The sequence below is a fragment of the Triticum urartu genome, chromosome 3A (genome assembly GCF_056163025.1).
Source record: "Triticum urartu cultivar PI428250 chromosome 3A, HENAU_Tu73, whole genome shotgun sequence".
Taxonomy (NCBI): Eukaryota; Viridiplantae; Streptophyta; class Magnoliopsida; order Poales; family Poaceae; genus Triticum; species Triticum urartu.
The window spans coordinates 105580526-105592946 of NC_141875.1; the positions used below are offsets into that span (position 1 = coordinate 105580526).

The 12421-nt window shown below is 42.4% G+C and overlaps 1 protein-coding gene across 1 annotated transcript; it reads right to left on the reverse strand.

Annotated features, from left to right (window-relative positions):
- Window positions 1-7647: 7647 nt before the first annotated feature.
- Window positions 7648-10945, reverse strand: LOC147978796 (uncharacterized). The gene is made up of 3 exons (XM_087514894.1): window positions 10596-10945; window positions 10364-10490; window positions 7648-8328 (listed from the first exon to the last, which is right to left on the reverse strand). The coding sequence occupies exons 1-3, from the start codon at window positions 10943-10945 to the stop codon at window positions 7648-7650; spliced, it is 1158 nt and encodes a 385-aa protein (XP_087371020.1).
- Between the last annotated feature and the right edge of the window lie 1476 nt (window positions 10946-12421).

The following is a 12421-nucleotide window of genomic DNA, read 5'->3' on the forward strand; positions in this document are numbered from 1 at the left end:
ATCTACAAAGCTAGAATTGTCGCAAAAGGTTTTTGACAAGTTCAAGGTGTTGACTACGATGAGAGTTTCTCACTCGTATCTATGCTTAAGTCTGTCCGAATCATGCTAGCAATTGTCGCATTTTATGAAATCTGGCAAATGGATAAACAAAACTGCATTCCTTAATGGATTTATTAAAGAAGAGTTGTATATGATGCAACCAGAAGGTTTTGTCAATCCTAAAGGTACTAACAAAATATGCAAGCTCCAGCAATCCATATATGGACTGGTGCAAGCATCTCGGAGTTGGAATATACGCTTTGATAAGTTAATCAAAGCATATAGTTTTATACAGACTTGCGGTGAAGCCTGTATTTACAAGAAAGTGAGTGGGAGCACTACAGCATTTCTGATAAGTATATGTGTATGCCATATTGTTGATCGGAAATAATGTAGAATTATTCTGCAAAGCATAAAGGAGTGTTTGAAAGGAGTTTTTCAAAGAAAGACCTCGGTGAAGTTGCTTACATATTGAGCATCAAGATCTATAGAGATAGATCAAGACGCTTGTTAAGTTTTTCAATGAATACATACCTTAACAAGATTTTGAAGTAGTTCAAAATGGAACAGTCAAAGAAGGAGTTCTTGCCTTTGTTACAAGGTGTGAAGTTGAGTAAGACTCAAAACCCGACCACGGCAGAAGATAGAGAGAGAATGAAAGTCATTCCCTATGCCTCAGCCATAGGTTCTATAAAGTATGCCATGCTGTGTACCAGACCTATTGTATACCCTACCCTGAGTTTGGCAAAGGAGTAAAATAGTGATCTAGGAGTAGATCACTGGACATTGGTCAAAATTATCCTTAGTGGAATAAGGATATGTTTCTTGATTATGGAAGTGACAAAAGGTTCGTCATAAAGGGTTACGTCAATGCAAATTTTGACACTGATCCAGATGACTCTAAATCTCAATCTGGATACATATTGAAAGTAGGAGAAATTAGCTAGAGTAGCTCTGTGCAGAGCATTGTTGACATAGAAATTTGCAAAATACTTACGGATCTGAATGTGGCAGACACGTTGACTAAACTTCTCTCACAAGCAAAACATGATCACACCTTAGTACTCTTTGGGTGTTAATCACATAGCGATGTGAACTAGATTATTGACTCTAGTAAACCCTTTGGGTGTTGGTCACATGTCGATGTGAACTATGGGTGTTAATCACATGGTGATGTGAACTATTGGTATTAAATCACATCGCGATGTGAAGTAGATTATTGACTCTAGTGCAAGTGGGAGACTGAAGGAAATATGCCCTAGAGGCAATAATAAAGTTATTATTTATTTCCTTATATAATGATAAATGTTTATTATTCATGCTAGAATTGTATTAACCGGAAACATAATACATGTGTGAATACATAGACAAATAGAGTGTCACTAGTATGCCTCTACTTGACTAGCTCGTTGATCAAAGATGGTTATGTTTCCTAACCATAGACATGAGTTGTCATTTGATTAACGGGATCACATCATTAGGAGAATGATGTGATTGATTTGACCCATTCCGTTAGCATAGCACTTGATCGTTTAGTTTGTTGCTATTGCTTTCTTCATGACTTATACATGTTCCTATGACTATGAGATTATGCAACTCACGTTTACCAGAGGAACACTTTGTGTGCTACCAAACGTCACAACGTAACTGGGTGATTATAAAGGTGCTCTACAGGTGTCTCCGAAGGTACTTGTTGGGTTGACGTATTTCGAGATTAGGATTTGTCACTCCGGTTGTCGGAGAGGTATTTCTGGGCCCTCTCAGTAATGCACATCACTTAAGCCTTGCAAGCATTGCAACTAATGAGTTAGTTGCGGGATGATGTATTACGGAACGAGTAAAGAGACTTGCTGGTAACGAGATTGAACTAGGTATTGAGATACCGACGATCAAATCTCGGGCAAGTAACATACCGACGACAAAGGGAACAACGTATGTTGTTATGCGGTCTGACCGATAAAGAACTTCATAGAATATGTGGAAGCCAATATTAGCATCCAGGTTCCTCTATTGGTTATTGACCGGAGACATGTCTCGGTCATGTCTACATAGTTCTCGAACCCGTAGGGTCCGCACACATAAAGTTTCGGTGACGATTGTATTATGAGTTTATGTGATTTGATGTATTGAAGGTAGTTCGGAGTCCCGGATGAGATCGGGGACATGACGAGGAGTCTCGAAATGGTCGAGACGTAAAGATCGATATATTGGACGACTATATTCGGACATCGGAAAGGTTCCGAGTGATTCGGGTATTTTCGGGGGTACCGGGGAGTTACGGGAATACGAGGAAGAAGTAATGGCCCTCATGGGCCAAGTGGTGGAAGAGAGGAGGCAGGGCGCGCGCCCCCCCTAGCCCAAACCGAATTGGACTAGGGGTCCGGTCCCCCTTTCCTCCTAGTAGTAGGACTCCTCCTCCTGGTGCGCCCATAGAGGGCCGGCCTGCCTCCCCCTTGCTCCTTTATATACGGGGGCAGGGGGGCATCTCTAGACACACAAGTTGATCAGTTGATCTTTCCCAGTTGTGTGCGGTGCCCCCCTCCACCATATTCCACCTCGGTCATATCGTAGCGGTGCTTAGGCGAAGCCCTGCGTCGGTAGCAACATCATCACCGTCACCACGCCATTGTGTTGACGGAACTCTCCCGTGAAGCTTTACTGGATCGGAGTTCGCGGGACGTCATCGAGCTGAACGTGTGCTGAACTTGGAGGTGCCGTGCGTTCGGTACTTGAATCGGTCGGATCGTGAAGACATACGACTACATCAACAGCGTTGTGCTAACGCTTTCGCTTTCGGTCTACGAGGGTACGTGGACAACACTCTCCCCTCTCGTTGCTATGCATCACCATGATCTTGCGTGTGCGTAGGAACTTTTTTGAAATTACTACGTTCCCCAACATTACCTCCCCTCGTAGTTGAGGGATAGATCTTGGTTTTTGGATCTCTCAAGTTCTTCATAATGATAAGCAGATATATATCCCAAGTGACTCAAAGAATAGAGCTATGCTCCCCGGCAACGGCGCCAGAAAATATTCTTGATAACCCACAAGTATAGGGGATCACAACAATTTTCAAGGATAGAGTATTCAACCCAAATTTATTGATTCGACACAAGGGGAGTCAAAGAATATTCTCAAGTATTAGCAGCCGAGTTGTCAATTCAACCACACCTGGAAACTTAATATCTGCAGCAAAGTGTTTAGTAGCAAAGTAATATGATAGTAGTGATAACGGTAGCAAAAGGTAACAGTAGTAAAAGTAATGTTTTTGGTATTTTGTAGTGATGATAGCAATAGCAATGGAATAGTAAATAGGCGAAGAACAATATATGGAAAGCTCGTAGGCAATGGATCAGTGATGGAGAATTATGCCGGATGCGGTTCATCATGTAACAGTCATAACCTAGGGTGACACAGAACTAGCTCCAGTTCATTGATATAATGTAGGCATGTATTCCAAATATAGTCATACATGCTTATGGAAAAGAACTTGCATAACATCTTTTGTCCTACCCTCCCGTGGCAACGGGGTCCTTACAGAAACTAAGGGATATTAAGGCCTCCTTTTAATAGAGAACTGGAACAAAGCATTAACACATAGTGAATACATGAACTCCTCAAACTACGGTCATCACCGGTAAGTATCCCGATTATTGTCACTTCGGGGTTAACGGATCATAACACATAATAGGTGACTATAGACTTGCAAGATAGGATCAATAACACTCATATATTGATGAAAACATAATAGGTTCAGATCTGAAATCATGGCACTCGGGCCCTAGTGACAAACATTAAGCATAGCAAAGTCATAGCAACATCAATCTCAGAATATAGTGGACACTAGGAATCAAACCCTAACAAAACTAACTCGATTACATGATAAATCCCATCTAACCCATCACCGTCCAGCAAGCCTACGATGGAATTACTCACGCACGGCGGTGAACATCATGAAATTGGTGATGGAGGATGGTTGATGATGATGATGGCGACGGATTCCCCTCTCCGGAGCCCCGAACGGACTCCAGATCAGCCCTCCCGAGAGGTTTTAGGGCTTGGCGGTGGCTCTGTATCGTAAAACGCGATGATTTCTTCTCTCTGATTTTTCCTCCCCGAAACTCAATATATGGAGGTGAAGTTGGAGTCGGAGAGGCAACAGGGGGCCCACGAGGTAGGGGGGTGCGCCCCCCACCCTCGTGGCAAGGTGGTGGGCCCCCTGGCCTTCATCTTTGGCAGGTATTTTTCTTATTTTTTGAAAAGTGGCTCTGTGAAGTTTCAGATCATTTCGAGAACATTTGCTCCTGCACATAAATAACACCATGATAATTCTGCTGAAAACAGCGTCAACCCGGTTAGTTCCATTCAAATCATGCAAGTTAGAGTCCAAAACAAAGGCAAAAGTGTTTGAAAAAGTAGATACGTTGGAGACGTATCATCCACCTCGTCCTTCATCCAACATCCTGCCTCCATTTTCATCTTTTAGAGCATCTCTAACAGACCTCGCATCCCGCCGACCCGCAAAACACGTTTGCATTTCGCGGAAAACACGTTTTAAGGGTCAGTTTTACCTGTGGCAGAATAGACGCCTCAAACTTAAACTGTAAAATGAAATATTCGCTTATCTTCTTTCCCACGTCTTCTTCTTCCTCTCGTCCGTGTCCATGATCAGCTAGCTTGCTCTCGTGAAACCGATGAATAGCACACGAAGCGGTCAAAAACGGAGCCACAGGTGATCAAATACGAAGCACATGAAACGGCCAATCCAAGATCTAGCTAGCTCCTCCATCGGGGTAGCCCTGCTCGAATCAATCGAGAGCTAGCTAGCTCAGCTCGAATCCATCCAGGAGCGAGCTAGCTAACTCGCTCCTCCATCGCCGCAGCCAGAGACGCGGTCGGGCGGACGACGCGGACGGGCGGCCGGCGGCTAGGGGACCGGGCCGCGCGGACGGCGGACGCGGACGGGCTATCGGAAGGGCGGGGCGGCGTCCGAGGTGGCACAGACGGCGGACATGGACGACAGACGCGGAAGTTTCCATGGCAATTGGGCTTCCGCCAACTGCTTTTCTCCGATACGGGGCACCGTAGAAGCGAACACGAAAACTATATTTTTGCGGATCGGGAGAAGTTTTTTACCGCACCCCTTAAAATGAATTACAGGTCAGAGGTATATAAGGGGTCTGTTAGGGCTAGTTTTTTTGCCCGAAATTGAAAGCTGGCGGTTATTTTACAGTTTCATGGGTTATACGGGTCTGCTAGAGATGCTCTTATTAAGGTCCTAAGTAATTTTTTTTGGTAAGACAATACATTCTTACCAAATAAGTGATCATCAAATAACTTCTAAATTTTATTTTGGTATGTAAATCACAGGCACGATTTGATAAATAATTATTTGACATTGATGTACCAAGTACAATTTATGTTTTTAAGGTAAGACAATAAATTCTTACCAAATAAATGATTAGCAAATAAAATAAGTGATTCTCAAATAAAATCCTAAATTTTATTTTGGTAGGTGAATCACGGGCATGATTTGATAAATAATTGTTTAGACAATCACACTAATATGAAAGGTCATCATCGGAAAGTCACTTTGGCTCATAGGTGTATATGCACCCATTGTCTAAAATACACATTTTAAAAGTTAAAAAATTTCGAGAAAAAATCACATGTGTAAATCCGGATATTATATGTGCGTGCACCAAGTTTCGATGAAATGACATTTTTTTGTGGCTTCTGTAAAAAGACAATTTTTGATGCTTGATTACAGCTATTCACGATGCCTTTTATAATCTTTTTTATACATGGCACAACAAATGTTCTTTTTCACGAAATTTTGTGTGCGAACATAGGATGTCCGGATGTACACGCGGGTTTTTTCTCGATTTTTTTAACATTTTGAAATGTGTTCTTTATACGTATTTCATAATAGGTGTATCAACACCTAGGAGCCTAACATATTATAGAATATTTACACCAGTTGCAACGCCCGTGCAATTATCTAGTCAAATAAAAAAGATATAGGTTAACAAACTGTGATATTTTAGATACAGTGGTAGTCTTTTTTTTCTTAAAAAAATGTATTGATGTAACTTTGGGGTCCTGTAATATGTTGTGGTGACTTTGGAGTACCAAAATAGGAAAAGGTTCAAATTCTGATGTCAGATTTTTAGTATTTGACGACGAACTCTCAGACTTGCCATGCGAAAACAGGTCATGCTGTTGTGTAAGATTTGTCATGTTTCAAAGTGAAAATTGCCATGTAATGGAAAAGGATATTTAAAAATTGCCATGCATTATATTGGTATCCGACTACATCTATAGCTAATATTCACCCTTAGACCGCTATCCAACATGCATATCAAAGTATAAACAACAAAACAGAGTATTGCAGTAAGTATGATGACAAGAACTAGATGATGCGAAGTAATACTTAATAACCGAGGTACCCCCCCCCCCCCCCTCCCCGTGATAGTAAGGCTAATCAGTTGGCAGTTGGACAACTGACTCTTGATGCCGGTTGTGATGTACTTTGAACACATCACCCACTTCATCGGGTTGTGAGAACACCATAATAGGTGTCTTCCATGACTATGTTTGTTATCAAGATGAGAACCCATGCACAAGCACAATGTTGTCAGAGTAAGACCTCATATACATGCCCATTCGGTATCATTGTTTACATCCAAAAAACTGAAATTTACTTCGAGAATTATAACTTGCTTGGCTCCTTGTCGTAGTGCACATCCTCTCATGGGATTCGATACCGAGGGTCACTCTCTGGGGAAAAGGTAAAGGAACCTTCTACTATTCAAAACCTGGTCTCAAAGGGCCTAGCACAGGATGGGTCACATGGCCGGCTGTGTTGGGGTGGCATTTTTCGAGGGTTGATTGGAGGGTGCTCGGCATAGGCTGTTTGCCGAGTACGCTGCAGCCAACACTCGCCAACACATAGGCCACATTGTGCACTGGTGTTTGCCGATCACCCGTAAGTGACACACGGCAAACCGAGGTGGCACAGGGCTTCACCCTCTCAATTGAATGGCCGTCAAGGCACTTTATTATTATGGTGAGTAACCTCATCGAAAGCTTTGTCGAGTGCCATGACACTCACACTCAACATATACCACCTTGTCGAAAGGGTGCATGTCGAGAAATCTTTGTTGAGTGTGACACTCGGTGACTCCTTTGCTCTGCTGATTTCGCCATTCATGGAGTATTTTGCATACTAGCAAATGTCACGTTTCCTGTAGTACGCCGTGCATTTTTCTGATCATCATCCTAGCTCAACACACAATAGCGCTGGATCGTAATGTTGGAAATGGAAATCCACATACTAAATCATTGCCCCTAGGAACAACACAAGTACAACAAATTGTTCGATAAATTTTACTTTAAAAAGTACTGGAAATCCGGAAAAGATACATGCCAGGCCGCACAAACACAGAAGTGTGTTCTTCGGGTAATAGTGCACAACATCAGCGAATTGAACGACAAAACCAAAGGTTTAGAAATGTAAAAATGACAAAGTAATGGATATGGTACTGGATCCGGAGGATGGACCGTCTCAGTTGAATCCAGTAATGTCAGGAAATCCCCGGAGGCCATCTAGACGACGTTGATGTCGTCCGGATCATCGATGCCACCGACGCTTGTGCGGCCCGTCTCGCTGCTGTAGTAGCTGCCACCAAGACCGAGACTCTTGAGTAATTGGGACAGGTTCATGTTCGCGCATGCATCCTGCCCCTGTAGGCGCTGGCTAAACATTTGCTGAAATGCCGGCGGTGGTCCATAGTGCAGCAGGTTGTTGGGCGGGAAGGACGGGGAGGAGTTGTATCGCTGCTGCATCTCACCGCTGTAGGTATTGAGTTCTGGCAGCAGCGAGCTCAAGTTCATGGTCGCTCCCTGGGACGATGATCCAGGCACATAGCTTGGGTGGAGGTACGTACCCATCCCGGGTAGGCTGGAGACGGCCAGCATTGCAGAGGCACTTGGAACGACCTGGCCGCCACTCCCGAGGCCGGGCGGCGGAGCGGACGACTGCGATGGTGATGCCGCGCTCTTGTCACCCGTGATTGTGCTGCGGATGTACTCCTCGAGGAGGGAAAACCGACGCTTCCTGAACCGACTCTTCGATGTTAGGCCCCGCTTTGTCCCGTACCAATGATTCTTGATGGAGTTCTCCGATCGACCGAAGAGGCGTTTTGCGATCTTTGACCAACTGTTCCCTAAGGTCTTGTGCTCCTCGATCAGCTTCCTGTCCTCCTCCTCGGTCCATGGGGCTTGATTCTGGAATATGATTATGTGAAGCAAAGTTAATTAATGCTTCCATATGATTGGAACAAACAAGTGTACTTGAGTATCAAACTGAAAATATTAAATATTGCCATCCAGAAAAGTTTGTTGAACTGTTGGACAGGCTAGGCCCAAAATTGCCATCTAACTTTTTTTTGAAGATTGTGTGAACTGAAAATACCAAAAACAATGGATGCAATTTGGCACGAGTATGATGCATAAAAAATTTCTATTCCAAAAAAATAAAATGTTAAAACAAAAATTCTTATAAAATTTCCAGGACTCTAAAGTGCCATCTAAAAAACCCTTAAACAAATTACTTAAAGTTGCATGGCAAAAAAATTGGGTTATCATAGTGATATACTAAAATAAAAAACCATGTCAACACATATAGTCACAAAAAACACCATGTCAATAAAACACTTAAAATGGTATGGCATGGTATTTTTAGCATTTCACAAACCTAGAATACCATATCAACACATATAGTCACAAAAAAATATTTGTCATCTCAAACAATAAAGGTCAAGATTTTTTTTGTTTTCTAAAAACAAGCATGCTATTCATATAAGAAAACTTAATATTCATTATATGTAGCAATAAGCATGCTAGTCATATAAGGGAGAACTTACCATGAACATCTAGATAGTACTTTCAGCATGGACATGTTTGAAAAAGCCATTCTATGCAACTATAGGTTGCGAGAAAATAGAACAAAATGAAGTTGCCATGCTATGTAAAAAATATTGCCATGCGATGTACAAATCATGTGACATGCTATATACAAAGGATTTGCCATGCCCCGCATAGATAAAATTCTGGTTTTACCCCTACCTATCCCCATATCCAAAAATTTGACGTCAGTATGAAAGAAAGATGAATCATGTGCTACTAATTAAAGTTGCATCCTAAATAACATTTTTTAAATAATTAACGGGTAAAATAACATCATATTCAAATTCTACACATTTTTAAATCAAATTCCTTATATAATATGTTAAAATTAGAGTTAGGGTTTAAAAGATATGGTTATTTTTTAGAAGTATTTATTCTAGAAGGATTGCAGGTTGATTAACCAAATATTGGGGAGGGGGGGTGTACACATTCAGAAACATGACTCGTTTTTTAGTGATTTAAAGTTGGATTGCAATTTAATTAGCAGAAAGGAGGGAGTTTTCTGTAAAAAAGCAAAAAATGATACGTTTTTCGTGTGACTTAAAGATGGACCACGGGTTTATTACTGGAAAATGCAGGGATTTTTTTGTAAATCATGTGAGAGACGGGCATAAGCACTTCTCCTTTCATTAGTAGGTATAGATATATAGACATCTCAAACTTAGCTAAACTAAAATGGCCTAACTAAAACTTGACTAGTAGGCAATTGTGGCACATATTTACTAGAAATTGAATGATTTTTCAGAACCTCTTCAGATGGCAAGGTGCTCCGACAATTCACATGGTATATATGAATTAATTATCTATACAACAAAAACAGAGCTAAATCCCCATACATATAGTGAGGATATATATATATATATATATATATATATATATATATATATATATATATATATATATATATATATGCAAGTTTCTCAAACTTGGAGGGGGCCATGGCTCCCCCTCAGCCACCCCTAGCTCTGCCACTACCGAAGACTCCAGAAACTCGTGTTATCGAAATAAGGAAGAAAGTAATATTTGACATCTATAAACGACAGGGGACATTAATCGGCCGTACCATCTATTAATTTTTCTCCAAATATACGAGTAGAGGCTGGAGATACGCAACCTCGATCGGGTTTTAATTATTTTTATTTTTACAATCATAATATAACAAAAACAGAGAGCGCAGATGGCATGTGCCACTAGAATTTCTAATCCTTTAGTCTAAATTGTTTTAGTTAGAACATAGTAAAAACTTAAATAAAACAAATTAGACATCCAAATCATATATAGATCCATGCAAGATCTCCCCTAATTAAAATAAAGATTATAAATCTCTATGCATGAAAAGAATGACCAAATAGACCTTGAGGTCGGGTTGCAGGTGATTTTTCCAGCGCTCACGGCATTGCTTCCCAATCCGTCCTGGGAGGTCTTTTGAAATCTCCTCCCATCTCCCATTCCCATAATGAGCCACCAATCTCTTGAGAAGTCTGCAAGCAAGAAAGTACATTAATCAACGAAATTAAGCAGAAAAACATGCATGCCTCGAGATCAAGCTACTGGAAAAACAAAACAGACTTAGCTATTTCACATACTCGTCCTCTTTTAGCGTCCACACTCCTTTGGAAGGCGCCACCGCTCTGCTGTTCTTCGTGGAATGCTTCTTTTGCCCGACCGCGGGGATCTCCATCGGGACCACACCAGTGCCATAACCGGCAACCGGAAGGGGACCCTGCGGCATGTCGAAGGTGAAGGGAGACACACCGAAGCCGGAAATGGGCGATCCCATGTCAGGAGCTCCGATTGGAGTTGTGCCAACTTGCTGGAAGTGCAAAAAACCATGGCTGGAGCTCGGGAAGTACCCTTCAACCCTCCCTTCCGCCTCAGTCATCATGGCCGCCGCCGCCTGCTCCTGGTTGAAAAGCATGTCCACCGGCGACGCCATGGGCTCGATCGAAGGTTGGAACCAAGCCAAGAACTGCGAAGGGGGTGGGATTTTGAAGGGATCAGGCGAGAGAAAGGGGGGAGTATGACAGAGGTAAAAAGGCAAGTCAATGTCGAGATCTAGGACGCGCATAATATAGAGGGGGAGCTGCCGCTTTAGCCGTTCATATCCGGCCCCACTTTCACCGGATGGTACAAAACTGTCCAATATATAACGTTCCAAATACACACATTTTGTGAATCGGTTCATGAGAGAGGTGAAGGTCGGCCGTCGGATCCCATCACTGTCCAACTCTGTCTCTATGGTCCGTGTACATGAGGTGCAACCAGTTGTCTTAGGAGGCCAACTATTGCACAATGGGTTCTAGCTAGCTATTGGTACAACTCACTAGAGTAAGAGCAATCTGGGTGACAAATTTGTTACAGCTAACAGAGAGGCTTTGGTCCACACAAATTTCCAACTCTTTGTGTGTTTGTGTGCGCATAATAGGCTCTTGCAAGTGGAATCCCTATGGTAAATTGCTCTGACTATTGATCTTTGCTTCCTATCAAATAAGTCAAAAGTCCTACAATTAGAAGCAAATTGGTCATCTAATCTGGCACGAAAGCCATGCGGCTAGCAGGTCAGTTTTCTTCTTGACCGCCTGTTTTTAGTAACTGCTTCCATTTATCACGCTAGCCATACGAGATACATTTTGTTTCCTAAAATCACTTCCACAAATGACGAGATGTAGTGGGGCCAACCTTAGTGGAGGCCAACCTGAGCCATCACCCCTAGCCCATGAGATTTGTTCAGATTATCCTAAGTAAATGGCCCATATAATCACTGAAATCAAACTCAAGCCTGGTGTTTAGCCCATTGACTCTCCTAAGATGTGACACAATGTAACAACCCGAGACCGATGCTTGAGATGCCTTCCATATATTCCATTATCACCGTGTTAATTGTTTGTTTATTGCATTCATCATCATATCATTCGCATTGCATCGGCACTCCGTTGTCGTCAATTTTTTAGAACTTGCATCTGTTTGTAGTTGTTAGTTCTCCCCATTGTCTTGGTGGACCGTTCTGAGACCACCCACCCTTGCACGTGACCGACCTGCATAGCAAGACCCCCCTTTACAACCTCGCGTGAAAACTGCCCTAGACCCGAATCGGACGGTCATGACCAGTGGGTCCGGATCAACCCTGAACATCCCCAAACATCTTCAATTTCTTATTTGGACTCCCCTAGCCTATTTATCTCGACAAACCAATCTAAATCGGAGGGTCCAAACCTAGTCCTATTTCCCATATATAGACCACATACTTCGCTAATCCTAAAATCGAGCTATCCAATCCTTCCCACCAGACCCACCGCCGCCACTCCACCTCATTTTCTCCACCCATCCAATCCACCTCCCCTGATCCTTTCCCAGCCAACCACCTTGATACGTCTCCAACATATCTATAAATTTTTATTGTTCCATGCTATTA